Consider the following 25254-nt stretch of genomic DNA (forward strand, 5'->3'; position numbering starts at 1 on the left):
CCTAATCAATGGGCCTTCCTGGTTGTTAAGAGCCCCACCAAACACTGATGCTGACATCTCAGCCTGGAAAGATGTAAATTCTGCAGCAGAGGTGAAAATTCTGCAGCAAAATTGTTCCCAGAGGGAATGTGGCACAAACACTTCTGATTCAACTGGGGGTGTGAGGGGGAGATGGAACTGTGTCCTGCCTTCTCCTTACCCGCCCCTCCCTGCAAACAGAAAGTGCCCGCCTTCTGGCCTTGTGGTCCATCCGTGATACCAGGGAGCCCTGGGCGATTCTGACCAGGCTCCTAGAAGTGTGTTTGGTGTCTTGGAAAAATGTCCAAAAGGGAAGCAAGAAGACAGAAAACTGTGGGGTAGTCAAGTTTTGTTTATGCAGCTGCAAATGCCTTTGAAAAAGTCCAGTGGGGTGTGCCAGGTCAGTACCAACATCCACAGGCAGGGGCAGGAAGCAGCAGCCGCTGCTAAGGCATGAAAAAGGAATCCCGGCTTTACTGAAGAGGCGACTCCCTCAACTCCACCCCCCACACAACGATTTTCTCTAGATACTAGGCCTGTTTAGGAACTGCAAGCAGATTGCACCTCCAACCCCCATCTGTGCCATCTCTCCAGCCCCTTACTCCAGTGAAAGCCAGGGCACTCTCATACCCACTTCTCTCCTGCCCAGGACCCCTCCCCACTGCCCTTCCCTCAATGGAATTTTATAGGTGGCACTCCTCCACCCCTCCCCTTCGGTGGATGTTCTGATGGCTGAAGCCTGAGCTCTGCTGCCTTCACCCACCTGTTTTCCCAGGAAAGGAGCACATGGGGCTTGTGGGAGGCTTGAGGCTCTGCCTCCTCCTAAGTGGGAGGGGGAGTTGCAGAAAGGCTGTGAGCCTGCAGGCTGTCCCCTATAGTGAACAAGCCAGTGGAAGGAGGCAGAAACGTTCCTTTCCTTGCTTGGCCTGGTCTCACATTTCTGAGTTAGGTCTCAACGTGGATACGCTCTGTTTTTTGTTCTTCTATGGGACCATCAGTTTTCTGAGCAATTTTTTGTCCCCAGGAAAAGCTTCAAAGGTTCTTCCTTTTGTACTATTATAAAACCCAAGAGACTTGAGAGACGTAGCAACCAAATGCCACATGTGGACTGTTTGGATCCTGATTTAAGGGGACACTGTTGGGAGTTGGGGGGACATGTGAGTATGGAATGGGAATCCAGATGAGATGAAGGAATTATTGCTGATTTTGTCAAGTGTGATAATGGCACGGAGTTGCATTAAAAAGAAAGTCCTGGCTGGCCGTGGTGGCTCATGCTTGTAATCCCAGCACTTCGGGAGGCCGAGGCAGGCAGATCACCTGAGGTCAGGAGTTCAAGACTAGCCTGGCCAACATGGTGAAACCCCGTCTCTACTAAAAATACAAAAACTAGTTGGGTGTGGTGGTGGGTACCTGTAATCTCAGCTACTCGGGAGGCTGAGGCAGGAGAATTGCTTGAACCTGGGAGATGGAGGTTGCAGTGAGCCAGGATCGCGCCATTGCACTCCAGCCTGGGCAACAAGAGTGAAACTCTGTCTCAAAAAAAAAAAAAAAAAAAAAGAAAAAAAGAAAAAAGAAGAAGAAGAAGAAGAAAATCCTTAGCAGAGATTTATGCTGGAGAATTTATGAGTTAAATAAGTCTGAAGTTTGCTTTAAAATACCCCAGAAGAAAAGTAATGGGAGAGATGAATGAAAGAGGACCCACATGACTTCATTCCTGCTGGAGCGGGGTCATAGGTCCTGGAATCCACTATCCCATTCCTTATACTTCTGTGCAACTTTTGGCAATTTTCCTGCTGAGGGGACCGTAACGAAAAGTTTAAAACACTCTTTTAAATCTGTGTAATCTCCCTCTCTTTAATCTCCATTCAACTGTTCCAAGTTTCCAACCCCAATCTTGGCTCAGCCCCCCGACCTTCCAGACTTTACTCATGCCTTCCTCAAGGGACACAGCTTGGGGGTGGAGGAGGGGGGTCACTGGTGGGGACAGCGTCCCTGGGAAGGCCTCTGTTCTCTGCCACCCTCTTACCCTTTCTCAATCAGATTCCTCTCTCCTTTGATTTCTAGGAGATGAGGAAGCTCTATTTTATCACTCACCATAGCTTTTCCAATCTAGTTGGCTGCATCCCCATCTGCCCCAGACACTGAGTCTTTTATTTGAGGTTGTCTTGTCCTTGTCTGTCACCTCCCCCTGAGCCAGAGCACAATCAGTGTTTGTTCAATGGCACTGGACCCTTTTGCAACGTGAACATGCCCACTGCGGGGTCAAGAATTTCACAGACCAAGGAAAAAAGGCATCTAGTCCCACAGACATTTATAGAAGATTGACAGTAGGGGTGACAGCTGGGCACACAGCCACCTCCAGCATGGGCTGGGCCGCTTGTGCTGCGTGATGGAGTGAGGTAGGAAGCCACCATCTTCATGATCACCTGCAGGGGAGGGGAGGGGGCCCATGGGGGAGACTCCGGCTCTTTCTGCCATTATTCCTCTGCTCCATCCCTTCACTGCCAGGTTCCCACAGCTGTGGAATCATCGATTACCAAACCATCACCCCACCTTCTGACATACAGTCAGGCAATGCTAGGCTGTGAGCACCTGCCTCACAGCAGGGACAGGCAGCTCCCTTCCCCAAGGGCCAGCTTGCCAGCTTCCTTGAGAATTGTTATTCAGGGCAATGTCATACACTCACTTTCTCCTCCCAAATGGCCCAGGATGGTGTTTGAACAGAGCACAGAAGCCGACCTTTAATTTGCAGTCTGGGCTGGGCGCAGTGGCTCACGCCTGTAATTCCAGCACTTTGGAAGGCAGAGGTGGGTGGATCACCTGAGGTCAGGAGTTCGAGACCAGCCTGAGCAATGTGGTGAAACCCCCATCTCTACTAAAAATACAAAAATTAGCCAGGCATGGTGCTGCGTACCTGTAGTCCCAGCTACTCAAGAGACTGAGGCAGGAGAATTGCTTGAACCTGGGAGGCAGAGGTTGGAGTGAGCCGAGATCATGCCACTGCACTCCAGCCTGGGTGGCAGAGTGAGACTCTGTGTGCCCCCCTCCAAAAAAAATTGCAATTTGGTGAATTAAAAATCCTCAATGGCTGCCCACAGAGCAGCACCCACAAGACTTCCTTCCTCTAGGCACCAGCGAAACAGTCCATTCCCACAGCCCTTCCCACCATTGTTAGCCCTCCACACTGTTGTAAAAAGTCAGCTGAGGGCATGTGGGGAGCAGAGATAAGCAGGTCCTGTGGCTGCATCCCACAGGCCCCCGGGCTCCCCCAGCATTAGGTTCCAATGCCATGGAAGGACGGGACTTCAGCTGGCCAGGACACAGAGGAAGGTCATGGTCTCCTCTGCTTTCCCCAAAAGACTTGGGGGCATTTCTCAACTCTCTTTCATTTGTCTTTAGAAGCTCTTTGTACAGAAAAAGGTCTGTTTACGACACATCTAAGTGAGAAACAGTTACTATGACTGGACATGAGCATAGAGAGGACGATGTCACTGCTGTAAGGAAAACCACTTAGAGTTCAGAGTCCAGCTCGGGGCCAACTAAATGGGTGACTCTCAGCACTGTGTATAGCTGATCATGATTCTAAAATAACCACTTCTCCCTCCCTTTTCCCAATTTCTCCCATTCAAATCATTGCCGACATTTTACTCTTTTACTGTATTCTATTTTTTATTTTTTTGAGACAGAGTCTCACTCTGTCGCCCAGGCTGGAGTGCAATGGCATGATCTTGGCTCACTGCAACCTCTGCCTTCCAGGTTCAAGCGATTCTCCTGCCTCAGCTTCCCGAGTGTCCTGAGTAGCTGGGACTACAGGCACCCACCACCATGCCCAGCTAATTTTTATATCTTTAGTAGAGACAGGATTACTCCATGTTGGCCAGGCTGGTCTCGCACTCCTGACCTCAAGAGATCCACCCACCTCAGCGTCCCAAAGTGCTGGGATTACAGGCGTGAGCCACCACACTGGGCCTGCATTCTATTTTGACCCTCACTAAAAAGCTTGCCCTGTGTTGCCCCATCAGTGGCTTCCTCTCCTTAGAAACCTGGCTGTGTGAAGGTCAAGGTCTGTTAACATGGCCAAAGGGACATTTAATATTTGCAGTGTCTCAGCACCAAACAAGTATACAACTTCCCGTGACAGGGCAGGTAAGACCTTGGAGAGACTGTAGACAGGTCATTTGAACCAATTCTCTAGGGTAAGATGTAGGAAACGGAGCTTTTACCATCTTTCACTGGTGCCAAGATGTACATTTTTGGATCTCTGAAGTCAGGAGGCATCTCCCAGATGATGGTATCATATTCCTACTGTTGGCCCGGACAGAAGGCAGGTGCTCCGGGAGAGGATAGTACTGTTTTTGCCAGCCATCCAGGGCCACCCAGCCTCAGACTGTTGGACATTACACTCTGCTTGATGTTCTTTTGGATCACACTGATTGTGCAAATTCAGAAAGCAAACCTGCATGAGTACCACCGGCTTGGGACTCCTGTTCTCAGGGAAGGATTTTTCACCCCCACTTAGTGTCAAGGTTGAGATGCACGGGTTTCCTTGCTCCCCCTTTCTGCATGGTGGTTCTATTTCTCATTTACCCTCTCACTGAGGGCATCACAGCTTTATGTGGTGGGGGTAGAGAGAGTTTCCTATTAGACTCCCCATCTTGGGCTTTTTTTCTTAGTGGTCCATAAAATGATGATGCATCTTATCACCATGGTTTCTCATAGCTGATGAAGAAAGTTTCTGTTACAAATATTGTATATGATATTTGAAATGATCCTTCATGCATATAGAAAAGGAGACAGGATTCTGAAGAAATAGTTTCATGAGATGAAGCTTTCCTGTCTTGTCCTAAACCACTTCCTGTCTGAGCTGTTCACGGGGCATTCCCTCCCCAGCACCTGGAACCCGTTGGCTTCCCATGACTTTTGGGATAAGGGCAGAGCTCTTCTACATGGCCAAAGCCCTGCTGGTCCTGCCTGTTCTCTGGTCATTTCCACACTGTATTCCTATTCTCTCCCCTCCAGCTTTCAGTCCTCGCATTCTCAACCTTCCACACTGCCTCTCATCACAGAGCCCTGGTATGATGGCTCTGTTGGGAAACTTCTCTCTCCCTGGTTGGCTTAGCTGACCTCCATTCCAGTGTCACTGCTTCAGGACACTTCCCCCAACGCTGTCAGACCCCGACGGCAGGCCCCTGCAGTGCTATGTGCTTCTCTCTCAGCATGAACACAAGCTGCAGCTCTATCTCTCTGTGATTCTTGATCAATGTTCAAATCCTTCACTGGACTGAGCACTCCGTGAGGCAGGAATCAGGCCTGTTTTTACTTAACATTGTATCCCCAGAGTCAAGCCGGGCATTTGGAGGTTGGTTGGTGCCTAAGTATAATTCGTAAATGGATGGATGAATCCAGGTGTGAGCTGCCCCCACAAGCAGGGAGTAAACTTCTGGAGCCTGGCGCAGCCAGGGGAAGCAGAAAGAGCAACAGTCTTGTCATTAGAAGGTCTCTACTTTTGCCATAATGATATGACCTTGGGAAAATCCCATCCTCTCCCTGTTTCCTCATCTCTAAATTGGGAATATCATTTAGTCTGCCTCTAAGATAGGGATGTTTTGTGAGGCCATGAAGAACTATACAAGTTTGAACTATACAAGTTATGCCCCTACCCATAAGCTTCTAGCTCAGCACTAGGCTCATATGCCACGCTCTGTTGACATGAGTTGGTTGACTGTCCCCTCCCCCAGAGAAAGGGAGATGAGATCTTATAATCCTTGGGGAGGGGTGCTCAAAGCTTTGGGTCATGAAACGACCATGTGGCCTTGCACTTCCCCATCTTTACATTTGCCCTTTTCAAAAACCCTCATGGAACTTCTTAGGCCTTCAAGGCCCAATGGCCTAGGTACCTAAGAAAAGGAATCTCCTGTTGAGGACCTTCTGGCCTTTATTCTCGACACAGAGATGGGGCCGTTAGCCAGAAGAGGGGAAAGGGTGGAGAATGGGAAGACTCCTTCTTTCCTTCTCTCCTGCTTGCAGGCTGGTCTTCAGACAGAGACAGGGCTGGGTAGGGACAATGACTGTGCCTTCTGGGACAGAGCTCCTGGGACAATCATCTGCAGGTGTATGCGTTCCACCTACACCTGGCAGAATGCATGAAGTTGCTTACTTTGCCTCTGGGACCTGGACTTTAATATTAAGGTAGATATTTACAGCAAAGCCTTACTACTTTCTCCCATATACCTCATCTTAGAGATGGGCATCCTGGGTTTCTGTTTCATCTGTATTGATTGACTATATCATTTTCCCTCTCTGAGTCAATTTTCTCATTAGTTACATGGAAATAATAATAATAATAATAATGCCACCCACCTTTCTATCTCACTGAGTTCTCTTAAGGACCAAGTGAGGTCATTTGTCAGACATAAGTGCTTGGTAAGTGAAAAATCAATGCAAACGAAAGGCAATATTATTTTCTCTATGCATTTTAAATCCCTGCTTCTGTAGCAGGAAAGCACCACGCTGACTTAGTTATTCCTAATTAACTCAAATATTACCCAAGATCTACAGTCCCTAAGGTATGTAGGCAGAAAGTGAAATGTGAACAAATCCTTCATCACAAATCAATTCTCAAGCAACTCCCCAGGGCCAGCCATCCTCCCTCTGGAGAAAGGGACCCTGAGGGGTACTCACTCTCTAATTGTTTTAACAGCTTGGCTGCCCTGCCAGCGCCCTCCCAGAAAACCAGATTGGTGAGGGGAGGTGCAGAATGAAGAATTAACTGGCACCTCAGCGATTCTGGATTCTGTGGAGAGGATGGAAGGCTATACTACAGACACACACCCCTGCAGGATAATTCTAGCTGGATGCTGCAGCAGGGCGGATGAGAACATGCTTCTGCAAACCTCTTGGGATGCATCACTGACTGGATTCTGGCGATCAGAGCTTCCAGCCGGCCAGAACTTCCTCAGTGCATGATCTGCTGAGCAGCTCTGACAGGGATTCACTGGTGTCCTGGTGGAATGTGGAGCCTGGGCCCTCGGAGCTCCCACTCTCCAGCTGGAAGCTGCCCACCAGCTCCTGGATCCACTGCAAGTCTGCGGAGAGCTCCTGCCTCAGAATCTCAAACTGGGCTTGCAGATGGTCCAGTTTCCTGGCCACGCTTCCGAGGCTAGATCCCGTGGCCTGGATGTCTTCTCGCAGGAGCTTCTTCAATGACTCTACCTTGCGGAACTCATACCTGAGCTGGGACAGGTCGTGCCGGGCGCTCTCATTCTCCTCTCGGTACCAAGCTTCCTTCTCATTGAAGATGGAGACCAGGGCCTCCACATCGTCCTGGATGGTATCGTGGGCCTCCACCAGGGCACGGCATCCCAGGTCCATCCGAGCCACGTCTTCCACCACACAGGCAAAACGCTCAAAGTTGACATAGGAGTTGTTGGGAGGCATGCTTGAGTGGCATTTGAGAGTGTACTCTCTCAAGTGCTTGGTCTTCAGCTGGGTGGGCTCTGTCTTCCGCTGTTCGGGGGCTCTGCCTTCTCCTTTTGACTGGTGGGTGTTCAGACAGAAGAACCAGAGTGTTAATTTGCCGCCCACCCCAGAGGGCAGTCCAAGGGGCAGGCGGAAGGCACACAAGCGGCCTCTGGCGTTCACTGCATGCGTCAGGCCACGGGGAGAACCAGGGTGGGATAAGCACCCCCTTAGACCATAAGTGAGGTCAAGGAGTGTGGGGGTGCTGTCTGCATGCTCATTCAGGGCGGAAGGGTCCACAGCCATTAGAGAGAGCTCCACACACATAGCATTTAAGGGGTGCTCAGGCAGACAAGCAGGCTGCAGCCAGGACTCCGCAGGCATCTGCGCAGGGCTGGAGCGCACAAGGCCAGGGCTCACACAGCGGGGCTGAGGAGCATCTCTCTTTCAGGGCTCCTTGGGCCTTCCCCATACTTCAATGAGCTGATGAAGCTGAGCAGATGAAGCTGACCTCCTCCCAGACGACTCCAGCCCTCCCTGTTCTGTCTTCCACAGGCCTCACCTTCTCTTTGTATTGATTGATTGATTATTATTTTTTAGAGAGATGGGGTCTCGGCATGTTGCTCAAGTTGGTCTTGAACTCCTGGGCTCAAGTCATCCTTCTGCTGCCTCAGCCTCCCAAAGTGCTGGGATTACAGGCATGAGCCACTGCACCTGGCCTGCCTCATCCTCTCTTATCTCCACCTTTCTTATGGTCATTTCATCCTTGCTGGCCTTCTCACATAACAGTTAAGGTGAATGGGAAGTCTGGTGACGTCCCTGGGTGTGCATAGCTCGTCAGTCAGCAGAATCAGGGCCTGAATCCTGCTGAGTCTCACCCTCTCAAAGTGTTCGTCATTACACCAGACCGCAAGAGCCTCTGGAAAGCCAGCAGCTGACTGGAAAGCCAGCAAGAAGCCTGACTGCAAGGCGAGTTAGGCAGGGATTCATTTTTTTTGCCCTGACTCTCCCCAGAGGGAACAGAATTGCCCTAACAGTGGCTGTCTCTCTTCTCCACCAGGCCTCTGTCTCAGGCCCCATTCCTCAGGGCCTGAGGAGGTGGGTGGCTGATTTAAGTATCATCCTTGACTTAGAGCCCCAAAAATCAGAAGGAAGGAGGCCTGGTCACAAAGTTGGGGTTTTCAATTGTCATCGATCTCTCTACACCTGGGGAGTCCTGATTTCCACTTGGAGAAGTGGCAGTGACATACCCTTCAACAAAGAACACTGTGTAAGTTAGCCCCAAAGAAAAAGAGTTTCAACTGCGGTTTGTGAGGGTTTCATTTCATAAGTTACCTGAATTTGAGACACACAAACTTAAAATAGCAAGCAAATAAACCTATTCGAACAAGCCCAGGCCCTCTGGGGCCCCTGGCTAGCTTTCATCTGTGCCCAGGGTCAGTGTTTAAAGCAAAGGCCTCTCCATGGGCCCTCTGCATCTGGCTGCCCAGGCCAACCCTGGCGACAGAGCAGGGACCCTTTGTCCATTGGAACTCATGGCTGTGCCCTTACCGTGATCCAGGGGTGTCTGAGAGCCTCTTGGATTGTGAGCCGTTTCCTGCAATGAGGATTGGGAAACAGTGATGATCCATGAGGACAGAAGTTGGGAGCAACCATCTCCGTTCTCACTCTTTTTAGACCTGTATTTTGGCATTATTTGGCTTTACTGCCATCAAACCAGTGGAATGGAGGATGCAGAAATGGATGGGAACTGGCTGCAAATCCTGCACTCCAGGGGAAGGAAGCAGTCCAGGCAGACCCCTCAATAGAGTGGCCTTGTTACCTAAACCCATACTATTAGTCCCAAAGCTGAAAGGCCTAAGAAGAGTCATAAATGCTCCAATGAGCTTCCAGAATCTTCCGAAAGCCAACTCTCCATTGCTAAATCCCTGGTCTGTTTTTCTGTTTGCCTCCTGGATCTGTTCTCTGCCTTTCGCTGCTCTGTACCCAGGTAAGCAACTCTCCCTAGCACTGCTCTTAGACAGGAAAATCAGGGCCCTTGCACTCCAGACAACCCCACTCTGGCCCTCTCTGAAGTCTGTGGGATGGAGAGGACATGGTGTTCTAGTCTGTGGACCTTTCTTCCTGCCCCATCCAGGGCATGCTCTGGGTACCGAGCACTCTGCAATTCCCTGCCTATTTCCTTCTTTGACCCCACAGCCACGGGGTTCACCCTGGCCCCTGGAGAAGGGATACGGTTAGCATGTCTTCCACCATCGCACCATACTGACCTCTCTGAGCCTACCAGCTCCTACTCCCAACCTGAACTGGCTTGAAAACCCTGCCACTTAACCTTTTCAAATCTGAATTCCAGGTGCCTTTGGGACAGACTGCACAAGGTAATGAGCCCTAAAGAAACCCAGGCTGACTTGCAGCACACACACACACACACACACACACACACACAATTTACATTTCAACAGGAGAAGAAAGCAGAAAGACTTGAGCAAACAAGACAAATGCCACATCTTGGCTAGGCCACACTTTCCAGCACCTGCCCGGATTAGACCACAACAGTGCAGATGACAGCTATGTCAAAGCGGGGACACACTGACAGGTCTTTGACAGAGGCGACAGGAAGGGATCAGTACCTGAGAAACCAGTGGCTTCTCTGTCCTCTTACCGGGTCTCTTTAACCAGAAGCTTCCGAATGAAGTCCTTGGCCAGCTCGCTCGTCTGGCTGAAGAATTCCTCATCAAAGTCGTAACTCACTGCTGTGATATTTGCCAGTGTTTCCTGCTTCGTGTCTCCCAGGAAAGGGGATGCTCCACTTAAGCTGAGTACAACAGAGAGGGAATCACATAACTAAGGGAAAGTAGGTGGAAATGGGGATGATGGACTCGGGGAACCCTGCCCCATGACTGCTGCAGGGAGCTGGAAGGCTCCCAGCAACACAGCCTGCCCCCTCTGGGCAGCCAACCAGCAGCCTGTTCAGCTGAGTCCAATTCAATACATGTTCACGGAGCTCCTCCTAAGCACCTGACAGAGAGAAATTGTGTCTTCAAGGGACTCAAAAGCAGAGGGGAGAGAAACACAGAGACATGTCTTTTTGTGATCCCAAGCAGGACAAAGCAGAATATAATGGAAGGCCAGCCAAAGGACAGGGGAGCACAGGAAAGAGGGAGGCCCAGTGCAGCTTCACAGTGGCACAGATATTTGCATCGTTTGTGTCTTCAAGAATAAAGAGGTTGTCAGCAGTCAGAGAAGGAGACGGAAAGGCCTTCTGGGTTACAGGAGCAACTTGAGCAGAGCCCACAAAGTTTGGAAATAGACGGACCATTAGGGACAAGAAGGGTCTGTGTGGTTCCCCAACAGGGTTTGTCAAGGATATCATACAAATAATGACTCCTACATCTACTATCTCCTGACTCAGATTTCAGTTGTTCATGGGATGCCTTGGTAGAGGCATGATCCAGCAGTGTCTGGATCAGACGTGCCATTGTCCCAAACTCATTGTGTCCAAACCCATTCCAAGCACTCCCTTGATGAATTGTCATTCATCACGGGTACTTCGCGAATGTACCCAAGCTAGAAGCACAGGAGTCACCTTGGACTCTTCTTTCTATTCCCTTGCCACATCTGACTGGCCAAAAGCTTCCTTGTGGGTTCCATGTACTAAATATCTCTTGAAAGTCATCCCCATTTCCACAGCCACTTTCTTAGCATGGTGGCAGCAAGGTACACTGTAAAAATTTTGATGTTGCAATCCTGGGTTTGAATCCCAGCTCAGCCACTCATTAGCTGTGTGAAGCTAGAACCCCTTGTGTAGTTTCTTCATCTGCAAAATGAAGAAAATAAAATTCCCACCTCATATGATTGTTGTGAAGAATAAATACATACAAAAGCCTTCATGCAATCCTGGCCCACACTAAGGGCTCTGGAATTAATGGCCATTATTATTGCCATTGTGAGAACACAAAAGCCCTCTATGACTTCCCATCTTCTATAGGATCACATCTAAACTCTTGAGCAAGGCATAAAGAGTTGGTCCTTATCCCACGCTTGGTACATTTCAGCCACACTTAAGGTTTACCGTTCCTTTTCTTACGCCATTTCCTCAGCCAGCACAGCCCTTCCCTCCTCCACCCACAGAATTAACTTCATTCCCTAAATCCCAGTTCAAATTGATCCATCAGTCATGTGCTGTCTCTATTTCTCTCTCAATAAACCTTCAGCAGTCCAGCAAACCACTGGCTCCCCATCTGTGTCTCAAAGAGGCATGTTCATTCCTCCAGCCTAACCTTGGTTCCACTGGGTGCGAGTTAGGTGTATGGTGTGTCTCCCACAGACAGGAAGCCCCAGCAAACAGGGAAGACCCTCCTTCATGTCAGTATCCTGGTGCCTGGTACAGTGCCTGCCATGGAGCAGACCTCAACAAAGCTGTTAAATTCAAATGATCCACAAGAAGACTATATGCTCAGTAGACACTGGGATTCCATTTCTTTCTTTTTTTTTTTTTTTTTGAGACAGGGTTTTGCTCTGTTGCCCAGGATGGAGTGCAGTAGTGCGACTACAGCTCACTGCAACTTCTGGGCTCAAGCGATCCTCCAGCGATCCTCCTGCCTCAGCCTCCCAAGTAGCTGGGACTATAGATGTGTGCCACCACACCTAGCTAGTTTTTTGTTTTGTTTTTTGTAGAGATGGGGTTTTGTCATGTTGCCCAAGCTGGTCTCGAACTCCTAGACTTAAGCATCTGCCCACCTCAGCCTTCCAAAATGCTGGGATTACGTGGGATCCCTTCATAGTTCAAATCAGAGTCCTGAAGAAATCAAAGTTTCAAGAGCCAACATCAGACTGTTCTGGCTCTGATCTGAAACTATAGATCCATGGTTCTCAGCCTTCTCTGCACCAAGTTCAGCTGGAGTTTTAAAAGATACAGATACTAAGGCCCTACCCCTAGCAATTGTGATATAATAGATCTGGGGTGGGGCCTGGGCCATGGTGGGTATTAAAAGCTCTGCTGTGCAGCCAGGGTTGAGATCTTCAGCTGCAGCTCGGGGGGATCCACCATGTCACACAGGGCTCCTAGTCCAAGTGCTGCTGGGAGAGTCAGGGACCTGGCTCATAGGGATCATTGAGAGAATGATCCCCTCAGCTGCTGAGCACTGGTGCCCCCTGCCCCATCTGGTTGACTCTTACTCCAGTGTGCTATAAAAATAGCATTTTCCATGTGTGCCATGAAGGCAAAATGGTTGGGAAGGGCTGATGGAATGAATACTCACTAGCCTACTGTGCATGTGCCAGAGTCAGGGCTAGGAGACTTGCGCATGTTGACTTACTTAGCTTTCACAACACACCCATGGCAGGAAGTTTGTGATTCCTATTTTTCTCATGAGAAAAACAAGCCCAGAGGTTAAGTCCCTACCCAAGGCCACAGAGATGGAAAGTGATAGTATCATGGGACTCCAGCCCCAGAGGTAACTCACTACACAATGGAGCTATGCAGGAAATCTCTGTCTAAGCAACTGAGTACTTCAGGGACAGGCAAAGAGGAAGGAGAAAGGAAGAGAGAGACAGTGAGAGGAAGAAAAGGGGATCTGGGGAAAAGGGGAAAGAAAGAAGAGGCAAGATTGGGGAGGGCATAAGTAGTTTCACAGGGCTGTCCCAAGAGCTCTGAGTGAAGGGCTGGGCACGGTGGCTCACACCTGTAATCCCAGCACTTTGGGAGACTGAGGTGGGTGGACCATGAGGTTAGGAATTCAAGACCAGTCTGGCCAACATGGTGAAACCCTGTCTCTACTAAAAATACAAAATTAGCCGGGCATGGGGCATGGTGGTGGGTGCGTGTAATCCCGGCTACTCGGGAGGCTGAGGCAGGAGAATTGCTTGAACCTGGGAGGTGGAGGTTGCAGTGAGCCGAGATCGTGCCACTGCACTCCAGACTGGGTGACACAGCAAGACTCTGTCTCAAAAAAAAAAAAGAGTTCTGAGTGAAAAGTGACATTCTCCAGTATACCTCAGTCTGGGGGAGGGTGAGCAGGGGAGCCCTGGCATTCCACAGGAGGAATGCAGACACAGGTTGTGCAGAGTGGAGAGCCTGAGGCTGCTCCCCTGGATGCCTACTTAACCTCAATGCCAGGGTCAGATGGATGAAATGGACCTACAGCACTTAGCCTCAGGCTTGCTGTGTGGACTTAATGCATCTGGATTATGGTGGGTGCTTAGTAAATGTCAGTCTGTCAGCCTGCCCCTGTCTCATTCCTTCTGGTTCCCCCAGATCTAAGCTGAACCAGAGCCCCTGGATCAGGGATACTCACAGGATGTAGGTGATGACGCCTATGCTCCTGCAAAATAAAGAACAGTCAAGTCAGGGCCGCCTGGGTCCAATCCCCGACCAGCAAGGGACACCCTCATGGATCTAAGGGGAAGAGGTCACTTGCCTCCTCCACAGCAGACCCTGGATGCCGTCTCATGCTCCACACCCCTCTCCATCCCGCTCTTCAGCAGCAGCCCAGGGTGTGTTTGGAGTCATCGAGCTCTGAATCCTGAGTCTGAAGACCCGAGTTCAAGATCAGACTCTCGCACTTGCAGGCTGTGTGATTTCGGTAAGTCCCTTACCACCTCGGAGCCCTTTTCCCCTTATAAAATGAGGATAATGATAACTACCTCACAGGACTGTTAGCAGGATTTTAGAAAACCAGGTAACAGAGGTGCTTGGCCAACTGTAAAGCTGCGTCCAAATGAAAAGAGTCCCATCTGTGCAGAGAACTAATCCCTGCAGTATCTGCAGGCCCAGCACAGTGCCCAGAACTCATGGATTTTCAGTGACCACTTGGTTGGCTGACTGAGCGAGCTACTGTTACTATTATATTTAACCCGGCAGGGGCAGGCCCACGGGTGAGCCTGCGCCTCCACCTTGCCTCTCTTCTTGCTCCTCCATTCCTGACAAAGCTGTGACCTGGCCAGGAGCTAACTGGCCTCAGGTCCAGGCCTAGAGATTTCCAGCTGCCCTGGCCACAGGTCTAACACATCGGGGGAGCAGCCAGAGGCTCTGAACAGTGAGTGTGGAGTAAGGGGCTTTCATGGTTAAGCAGATGTCACCTGGAGCAGGATCTGAGGCCTTCTGCCCTTGGAAGGATCGCTAGGTCACCTGAGTGGCCTATCCAACTTACCACATGTCAGCCTCCAGACCCAGGGGCTCGTAGTTCACAATTTCTGGAGCTGAAAGAAGTCATATTAAATAGTCAACATGAGTATGAAAATGAGAGGAGAGGTGGTTGTAGGGAATTTTAGGGAATTTGGTGCCAAATGTCTCCATCCTGAATCTCCAGGAAAATTAGAGCAGCAGATAAAGGTAATCTGCATCTAAGAATTCTGAGGAAAGGAGTTGCCACGGCCCAAATGTTTGTGTGTCCCCAAATTCATATATTGAAAGCAAATCCCCAATGCAATAGTATTAAGAGGTAGAGTCTTTAGGAGGTGATTAGGTCATGAGAATGGAAACCTCACAAGTGGGACTAGTACCCTTATAAAGAGGCCTGAGGGCTGGCTGTGGTGGCTCACACCTATAATCCCAGCACTTTGGGAGGCTGAGGCAGGAGGACTGCTGGAGCCCAAAAGTTGGAGACCAGCCTGGGCAACACAGTGAGACCCCATCTCCACAAAAAATTTTAAAAATTAGCTGGGCATGGTGGCACAAGTCCCAGGTACTTGGGAAGAGGCTGAGGTGGGAGGATTGCTTGAGCCTGGGAAGGTTGACGCTGCAGTGAGTCATCACTGCACCACTACACTCCAGCCTGGGTGACAGAGTGAGACCCATCTTAAAAAAAAAGAGAAAGAAATAGAAAAAGAGGCCTGAGAGAACTTGTTTGCCCCTTTGGTCATTTGACAACTTAGCAAGAAGGCGCCATCTATGCAACAGGGTGAGCTCTCACCAGATTCCAAACTTGCTGGCACCTTCACCTTGGACTTCCCATCCTTCAAAACTGTGAGCAATAAATTTCTGTTGTTTATAAATGACCCACTTTAAGGTATTTCATTAAAGCAGCCCAAAAGGACTAAGAAAAGAGTTGTCTGTTATCCTGGTAGAAACCTTTTGCAAACAGGCCTTGATAGGAAGAGGAAAAGTACACAGAACACCTGAAAAAGGAAGAGAAGGGCAGGGAGAGGAAGGTACAGGAAGGAGAAATGGGGCCTCGGCTACGCAGCCTGCTTTAGAACTCTCTGGTAAAGACCAGTCATGTCAGTGCTAGAAAGTGATGAAGAAGAAGGCAGAGAAGAACCCCATCTTCCTGAGTCTGGTCTGAAAGAGGGTACCTCCCACCTGATGAGCAGGAGGACATTCCTGGGGGCCCCTGAGACAATGAGCTTGAGGTGCCTGAGGGGCAGCCAGGGGAAGATGTCCAGGGGCAGGCTCCAGGGGAGTGGGCCAGAGCCATCACGTTTGGAGCTATCCATGTACAGGAAGGAGCAGGAGCTGAGCCAACGAGGAGAGGGTGCAGAGACTAGGAGAGAAGGCTCTGCCAAGGAGAGAAGAAGACGAAATGCTCCCCAGAGATCAAGCAGATAATCCCTGGAAAGTGTGTGCTGAATTTCACAGCCCCGCAGTGCCCAGAGTGTCAAGAAGGTACACGCTGGGCACAGTGGCTCACACCTGTAATCCCAGCACTTTGGGAGCCAAGGTGGGTGGATCACTTGATGTCAAGAGTTCGAGACCAGCCTGGCCAACATGGTGAAACCCCATCTCTACTAAAAATACAAAAAAATTAACTGGGTATGGTGGCAGGTGCTTGTAATCCCAGCTACTTGGGAGGCTGAGGCATGAGAATTGCTTGAACCTGGGAGGTGGAGGTTGCAGTGAGCTGAGATCATGCCACTGCACTCCAGCCTGGGTGACAGAGTGAGACCCTGTATAAAAAAAAAAAAAAAAAAAAAAAAAATGCCGGGTGCAGTGGCTCACGCCTGTAATCCTGGCACTTTGGGAGGCCAAGGCGGGCAGATCACCTGAGTTTGGGAGTTTGAGACCAGCCTGACCAACATGGAGAAACCCTGTCTTAACCAAAAATACAAAATTAGCTGAGCATGGTGGCACATGCCTGTAATCCCAGCTACTCAGGAGGCTGAGGCAGGAGAACTGCTTGAACCCAGGAGACGGAGGTTGCAGTGAGCCAAGATCACACCATCGCACTCCAGCCTGGGCAACACGAACGAAACTCCGTCTCAAAAAAAAAAAGACGCTCCAAAGAAGTGGAGGTAAGAGCATAGATGACACTTTTTCAAAGCTTGGAGATCATGGAGGCAAAAGAGAGGACAGTAGCTTGAGAAGGAGGAAGGACTGAGCCCATTCAACTGCGAATGGAAAAGGTGGAGAGTGGGAAAGTGTGAGTTTATCTAAAACAATATCAAAACCATTGCATCCACAGCCTGTGTCTGCCCTCCTGTCCTCTTGCATCCTGCTACTTTAAGACTCAGGGAACTATGCTCCTGGTTTTGCTGCTGTTTTAGCTTTATAAAAATGCTGTCATACTGCATGTGATTTATAGTTACTTTATTTTTTCACTCAACATTTATGCTTCTAGTGTTCACTGATTGTTCATCCATGCTTTTTACATTTTCACTGCTATGCAGTAATCCATTGTGTGAATGTGTATCATTTTTTAGTCATTCTCCTCTCAGAGTTCATTTAAATGGCTTCCATTTTAAACAATTATTGAAACGACATTGCTATGAACTTTTTTTTTTGCATGTGTTTCCTAATGTGCACACGAAAGACTTTCTTTAGGTCAGTGATAATTCAAAGTGTGGTCTGCAGACGAATAGTCCACAGACTGTCACTGGTCCAACAAGATAGGCACAGAAATTTGGACTATGCATTTAGAGACTCTGATAGCAGTGTGACAGTGTTGTGACATCCAAACTATGATCATTTTTCTAATAATTTATTTGTTTTTATTTTTATTTTTTGAGACAGAGTTTCACTCTTTTTTCCCAGGCTGGAGTGCAATGATGCCATCTCGGCTCATCGCAACCTCCACCTCCTGGGTTCAAGTGATTCTCCTGCCTCAGCCTCCCAAGTAGGTGGGATTATAGGTGTGCGCCACCACAACAAGCTAATTTTATATTTTTAGTAGAGATGGGGTTCCACCATGTTGGCCAGGCTGGTCTCAAACTCCTGACCTCAGGTGATCCACCCCTCTCAGCCTCCCAAAGTGCTGGGATTACAGGTGTGAGCCACAGCGCCTGGCCTAAGAATTTATTTTTTATTGTATCTTACTGAAGTAGCAGTTCAGGACAGATTGATTTTTTTTTTTTTTTTTTTTTTTTGAGACAGGGTCTTGCTTAGTCACCCAGGCTGGAGTCCAGTGGCATGATCACAGCTCACTGCTGACTCAACCCCCTGGGGTTAAGCGATCCTCCCACCTCAGCCTCCCAAGTAGCTGGGACCACAGGCATGTGCCACTATACCACGTAATTTTTAAATTTTTTTGTAGAGATGAGGTCTCACTACGTTGCCCAGGCTGGTCTTCAATTTCTAGGCTCAAGCCTCTGGCCTCAGCCTCCCAAAGTGCTGGGATTACAGGCATGAGCCACCACGTCCAGCTGAATTTTTTTTTTTTTAAAGCTTTCATCATAGATTGAGAAGCAAAACTCACTTTCTCGTGCCATTGATCTGAGATATATACACTTTTATTTCTGTCATCAACATGCTTTTATTTGTCTGTTTTATTTTTTTCTGTGCCTTTCTTTTCCTTTCTTGCCTTCTTTAAAAAATGAAGACTTTTGGTTTTATTGTTTTTCCCCAACTTCTTTTTTTTTAACAGCTATCTTTGAGACATAACTGTGGATATCTAACAAATTCTAATATAAATCAACATTTTGATGCTCCTCTAACAACCTAAAAACCTCAGAACATTAATTTTAAACACTGTTCCATTTAACATTTTCTCATGTTTTAGTTTTATCCTGGTTTTTTTTTTTTTTTTTTTTTTTTTTTTTGAGACCGAGTCTTGCTCATCACCCAGGCTGGAGTACAATGGTGCCATCTTGGGTCACTGCAACCTCTGCCTCCTGGGTTCAAGCGATTCTTCTGCCTCAGCCTCCTGAGTAGCCGGGATTACAGGCACCCACCAACACATCCAGCTAATTTTTGTATTTTTAGTAGAGATGGGGTTTCACCATGTTGGCCAGGCAGGTCTTGAACTCCTGACCTCAGGTGATCCGCCTGCCTTGGCCTCCCAAAGTGCTGAGATTACAGGTGTGAGCCATGGCACCCAGCCTATTGTTTTGTTTTGTGTTTTGAGACAGACTCTCACTGTTGCCCAAGCTGGAGTACAGTGGTATTATCTTGGCTCTCTGCAACCTCCGCCTTCCAGGTTCAAGCAATTCTCCTGCCTCCGCTTCCAGTGTAGCTGGGACTACAAGTGTGAGACACAATGCCTGGCTAATTTTTTGTATTTTTAGTAGAGGTGTGGTTTCACCATGTTGCCCAGGTTGGTCTCAAACTCCTGGCCTCGAGTGATCTGCCCGTCTTGGCCTCCCAAAAATGCTGGGATTACAGGCATGAGCCACTACACCCAGCTATCATCACAATTTTAAGCAGAAAAATGTTTATATTTGCTTAATATTTACTGATTTCTTTGCTTCTATTACTTCTTGCTTTGAGGCCTCCCTTCAGAGTTCATTTCTTTAATTCAGAAGTACATCTTTTAGAAGTTCCGCTAATGATGGTGTATTGGTGGTAAACTCTATATCAATGTTTTGGGGGTTTTTTAAAAATTGTTCTTTTTTGTTTTTCTTAAATCTTTGCCCTCATTCTTTTTTTTTTTTTTTCTGATACATGGTCTCACTCTGTCGTCCAGGCTAGAGTGCAATGGCGAGATCTCAGTTCACGACAATCTCTGCCTCCTGGGTTGAAGTGATCCTCCCGCCTTAGCCTCCCAAGTTGCTGGGATTAGAAGTGTGTGCCACCATGTCTGGCTAATTTTTGTATTTTTAGTAGAGACAGGGTTTCACCATGTTGGTCAGGCTGGTCTTGAGCTCCGGACCTCAAATGATCCACCCACCTTGGCCTCCCAAATTCCTGGGATTATAGGCATGAGCCACCATGCCCGGCCTCATTCTTGAGATATATTTTTTCTGGGCACACAATTATGGGTTTACTTTTTATTTTTCCTCAGCTCTTTGAAGATAATATTCCACTGGATACTGGCTTCCATTGTTGTTTTGAGAAGTATGCTGTAGATCTAATTATTGTTCTTTTGTAGGTATTTGTCTTCTCTGACTGCTTTGTCTTGGTACCCTTTAGTTTCACTATAATGTGTCTAGGTAAGATTTTTGTTTTTTTCTGCCTGGTATATATTGTCCTTTCTGTGTCTGTGGATGCATGGATGCAGTTCTGAAAATTCTCAGCCATTCTCTTCAAATAGTGCTTCTCCTTTTTTTTGGTATCTATTTCCTCCTTTTAGAATTCCAAAGAGACCTATGATAAGTTTTCTCTTTTTATTCTCTTTTGCTTATCCTCTCTTTCATATTTCTATGTCTTTGTCACTCTACGGTGCTCTAGCTAATTTGTTTCAGCTCTTTCAATTCTTCAACTCTCTCCTTAGCTGTATACAATCTGATGTATAACCCATTCACAGAGTTTTAAATTTCAACAATTAAATTCTTTAAAGTTCTATTATCCAGTTCTTTTTAAAATTCATCTGGTCATTTTTGACACCTCTTGTTGCTTGCTCATTCTTGTGAGTCTACCTTTTATTTCTATGTATATAAAATGTACTTTAATGTTTATATTCCACTAGTGTATATATTCCATCCATCAGATGTTACAGTCAACATCTGATAATTTCAATATCTTATGTCCTTGAACATCTAAATTTTGCTAGTCTCTAACTGAAGTGGTGACAAGTGCACTTGCCTCTAGGGGAGTTCCTTCTGTTGAATTTTCTTGCTGCTCACTGCTCTAGCTCTAGGTTCAGCTCATCAGCTTTTGGGGGTGGGACAGGTGGTGCTGAAGGAGTTACTATGTTTAAAGATTTCTCTGGCCAGGAGCGGTGGCTCACTGGCTCACTGGCTCATGTCAGTAATCCCAGCACTTTGGGAGGCCAAGGCAGGGGGATCACTTGAGGTCAGGAGTTCGAGACCTGCCTGGCCAACATGATGAAACCCTGTCTCTACTAAAAATACAAAAATTAGCTGGGCGTGGTGGTGGGTGCCTGTAATCCCAGCTACTAGGGAGGCTGAGGAACAAGAATCACTTGAACCCGGGAGGTGGAGGTTGCAGTGAGCTGAGATCACGCCACCGCACTCCATGGGTGACAGAGTGAGACTCTGTCTCAATAAATAAATAAAAATAAAGATTTACCTTATTTCCCGTGAGACCAGAATTTCATGAGAAAGAAAATTTTTCTCAAGAATCCAGTTTTGTAAGCCAGGCATGGTGGTTCACGCCTGTCACCCAGCACTTTGGGAGGCTGAGGTGGGAGGATCACTTGAGTCCAGGAGTTTGAGATCAGCCTGGGCAATATAGTGAGACCCCACCTCTACAAAAATTTTTTAAAAATTGCCAGGCATAATGGTGCATGCCTGTAGACCAAGCTACTCGGGAGGCTGAGGTGGGAGGATTACTTGAGCCCAGGACATTGAATCTGCAGTGAGGTATGATTGCATCACTGCACTCTAGCCTGGGTGACAGAGACCCTGTCTCAAAAAAAAAAAAAAATCCAGTTTTGTAGGAGAAGGGCTTTTTAGAACACCTAATCCACCCTAGTACTAAAAGCTGACACTAATTTTTTAACCCTGGGTCTCAGGTTAAAATATCAAAGGAATGGTGGGAGCAGGGGAAAATGGTTATAACCTGTTTCTCAGGGGTCTTGGAAAAGAAAGTCATCATAATTTAGCCAAGGGTTTGGAGAAGTCATCTTATATATTTTAAGGTAAAACAAAACCAGTGCAAACAAAACCATACTGGCTCACAAAAGCCAATGAGGTATATGTCTTTCCAACTCTGTATTGAGTGACAACATGCCAGTACTTTGAAATTGGCCAATGCTTTAAATTAGGGAATTATTTTTTTGAGACCTGGTTATTAGATATTTATCAGCATACCACTGGGCAAAACTCTCCATAGTATAGCCTCATCCATCAATAACCCACTCACACTAACAGTCTAGTGTGAACTCTCAGCTCCATTTGGAGTGGACAGTGACTTGTCCCTGATAAATGCCTTACTCTGGCCTTACCTCCTGCTAGGGTATCAGTGAAGCTGGGAGGTGTTCCTCCTCTCCTCTGGCTCCCTCCCTACCCCTCTTCAGAGACCTCTCCCACCCCAACACCAGCCCTTTTTCCCTCACTCACTCAAGGCCATGACTGATCCCATTGCCAGAGTGGGTATCTCATATGAACAGTCTTTTCAGAACATCTATTTTACTTGCTTTACACTTAATCACATCCTGTCTTGTGACACCTCTTCCTTATTGCTCTCAGTTTCTAGTTGTTTATTGTTATTTAACAATTAGAATAAATTTAATAGACATGCATTTTTACCACATATGTGAATGGTGGGTAGCAACTGCTCTTTCAGACAAAGCTCGAGTCTAGATGTCTGTGCCCCAAGTTTAAGTTGGCTCTGCCACGAACTGGTGACCTTGGGTGTGCCATTCTGAGTATGGCTCCTTAACATCACTGTGTCCCCCATACATCACCTAATATCTGTCATACAGTAGGCGACAAATAACCTGAGTTGACCTTAACTAAAATCCCCCAGCCTGCCATCTCCACATTTGTTAAACTGGACCAGAAAATCTAAAAAGATCCTTCTGGCACTCTTTTTTGATGGTTTGATGCCTTGTTTCTACAACTAAATTGTAAGCTCTTTGAGGGCAGGGTTTTCTTAGAGAGACAACCCGGCATAATGGGAAGAGCACAGGCTTTGCTGTTGACTGTATCTGTATTTGAATCTCAGCTCCACCGCCTACTGGTTGTGTTGCCTTGAACAAGGCACTTGTTGGAGAAAATAATTAACTCTGCTTCATGAAGCCATTTGAGGATAATTAAGACAATGTTTGTAGAGCATGAGACATAGTGCCTGGCACACAGCAAGGGCTTCCTGACCTGGCATCTGTGGGGTCTCTGAGCAGCATTCTACGGTGGCTGCAGAGCCTGAAAATCCACCAGGTGGTTGGTCTGACACATTCTTTCTTTTTTATTTGACTGTGGTCAAAGTTTTAGCACTCAGATTTTGAGGACATCATGCCCTCCCTATCTCCAAGACCACTCCAACTCCCAAAGCAGATAAACAGATGGTGGTTCTCAGCGCTCATTCCTTCCCCCTCTACAGGCTGTTTCTCCATGACCCCAATCTCCGGCCCAAGCCCTACAAGGGGGCTTCTGGGGTACAGAATGGGCAGGGGCCTGGGCCAAGGGTGAGAGAAACAGAGGGAAGAGAAAGCAGCCAGGGCCCCACTGGAGCTGGGAACCCCCATGCATGAATAAAGCCAGGCATAGAGGAGAGGCGAGTGGGTGGATGTGGTATTTGGCAGATGATTTCCTTTTTCCTTTTCAGGAAATCAAAAGCTAGTTCAGAGAAGGTTGAGTTTATGGGAATTCAAGAGGGCAAGGTAATTTTAAATCTTCACAAGAATAAACTCATCTAAGAGCACGAGGTGGGGCCAGCGCTGCGAGGGTTTAACCTTACAGGCTGTAGCCCCACTGAGAGCCACTGGGCCCCACTCAGCCCTTGCCCCACTGAGCACTCAAAGCCTACACCTGGGCCCTCACCCCCAGGCCCAATAAGACATTTCCTTCCCCACCCATTAGGTTGCTAGAGATGTTCCAATGCATCATCTCTTTGCCCAGAGGCCATAGCCCCAGACACAGGTTTCTTCCCAGGATCCCTACCTTTGATGCCAGATTCTTAGCTGAGAGAGAAACAGGCCTACAACTCACCAACAAATTCCGGCGTCCCAAAAATATTCTTAAATTCAACTCCATCTTCTATTTCGTGAGCCAGACCAAAGTCAATCAGCTTGATGTGTGGAATGGGAATATTCTTGTCTAACAACATAATGTTTTCTGGCTGGACAACAAAAAGTAGAAAAAAAAAAGGAAGGAAGAAAAGAAAAAAAAAGACGGTAATTAAAGGCTGGTTGGTTTGTGTTTTGGCTTTGGGGTTTGGGGTGGGACTTGGTGTTCTTTTTAGGAGACTGAAACAGCATAAACTCTTCCTTGTTTCTGGTCCTCAGTCTTCTCTGTGAACCCAAAGACAAGCAAAGCATTGAGGGCAAGGCCTGGGTTTTACCAAACCTTCTGCTCACAGCAGAACTGAAGACTCCAGCCTTCATCTCCATTCTGTCTCTGAGTGGCAGATCCCTTTAATGCAGTGCCTCTGTTTTCCCATCTGTCAAATGGGGTCAATGAGATACTTGCAGCATTTCCTGTAAACAAACCCAGCACTGCTGTGTGAGTGTGAAAGGGACGGGGACATCCCAGCTTAGCCTCTGTTTATACTTGGCTTACTGACCTTGGTCTTCCTGACCGCCTCCTTCCCCTGGCCAGCCAACTTCCTGTTGACAACATTCCCCTCCTCTAGACTAACCGTGTAGACCACATTTCTCTCTGTGTTTAACTAATTTTGGTCCTCAGCAGGACACAGGAAAAATGCACCCGATTTCCAGGGAAAATACCAGCTGCTCAGGCTATTTCCAGACCAGCAAGCAGCTGCCAGGTCTGACACAACAATGCAGGTGGGTGCAGGGTAGGGGACAGCCCCTCACACACCTATGGGCCTGGCCCTCGCACACCCCAGACTCCTAGTGAGGCTGCAATGGAATCCTGAGCTCTCCCTTCTCATTCCCACCCAACCACTCAGACTACGGTCCCCTCTGCCTCACCCACTTTCTCCCACTCCACACAACTTTCCTTCACTCCACTCTAAAGGAAATGTCCTGAAAACACACATCCACACAAAATATGTATACAAATGTTCACAGCAGCATATTCCCAATAGCCCTGAAGGGGAAACAGTGAATGAATGGATAAACAAGATGTGAACACCCATAGCACATCTAGTATCCACATGTGAATTCGATTTGGCCATAAAAAGGAATGAAGCCAAAGAAAAAAATAAAAAGGAATGAAGTACTGCTGGGCGCGGTGGCTCATGCCTGTAATCCCAGCACTTTGGGAGGTCGAGGCGGGTGGATTACTTGAGGTCAGGAGTTTGAGACCAGCCTGGCCAACATGGCAAAACCCCTGTCTCTACTAAAAATACAAAAGTTAGGTGGGTGTGGTGGTGCACGCCTGTAGTCCCAGCTACTCGGGAGGCTGAGGCAGCAGAATCACTTGAACCCGGGAGGTGCAGGTTGCAGTGAACCAAGATCGTGCCACTGCACTCCAGCCTGGGCAACAGAGTGAGTCTCTGTCTCAATAAATAAATAAATAAATAAAATGAAATATAAAAAGGAATGAAGTACTGATACCTGCTACAGCAGCAATGAACCTTGAAAACATTTATGCTAAGGGAAAGAACCAGTCACAAAAGACAAAAAATATTCCATTGATACAAAATACCCAGCATAGGCAAATCCAGAGACAGAAAGTAGATTAGTAGTCCCCTAGGATTGGGGGAATGGAGAGATGGGGAGTACAAGGTTTCTTTTCTATTTTCTATAAATGATGGTGGTGTTGGTTATATAACTTTGTAAACGGTACACATTAAGTGAATAAATTGTATAGTATGTGAATTATATCTCCATAAAGCTATTAAATAAATAAATATTTAAGAAAATCGAACATCCCTGT

At 47.7% G+C, this 25254-nt stretch overlaps 1 protein-coding gene across 6 annotated transcripts in view; it reads right to left on the reverse strand.

Annotated features, from left to right (window-relative positions):
• DAPK2 (death associated protein kinase 2) overlaps window positions 1-25254 on the reverse strand; it is a 139095-nt gene that overhangs the window by 7933 nt on the left and 105908 nt on the right. For 2 of the 6 annotated variants that reach the window (XM_054450123.2, XM_063652270.1), the window contains exons 5-9: window positions 23401-23530; window positions 14628-14676; window positions 13773-13799; window positions 10139-10291; window positions 9028-9073 (exon numbers count right to left, since the gene is read on the reverse strand). In XM_054450123.2, coding sequence (XP_054306098.1) covers window positions 9028-9073; window positions 10139-10291; window positions 13773-13799; window positions 14628-14676; window positions 23401-23530 — 405 coding nt within the window. Of the gene's footprint in view, window positions 1-1428; window positions 7555-9027; window positions 9074-10138; window positions 10292-13772; window positions 13800-14627; window positions 14677-23400; window positions 23531-25254 lie in introns of those variants that run through there. The other 4 variants (XM_054450124.2, XM_054450126.2, XM_063652269.1 and 1 more) reach the window with 3 other exon arrangements.

The sequence above is a fragment of the Pongo pygmaeus genome, chromosome 16, assembly GCF_028885625.2.
Source record: "Pongo pygmaeus isolate AG05252 chromosome 16, NHGRI_mPonPyg2-v2.0_pri, whole genome shotgun sequence".
NCBI classification, from domain to species: Eukaryota; Metazoa; Chordata; class Mammalia; order Primates; family Hominidae; genus Pongo; species Pongo pygmaeus.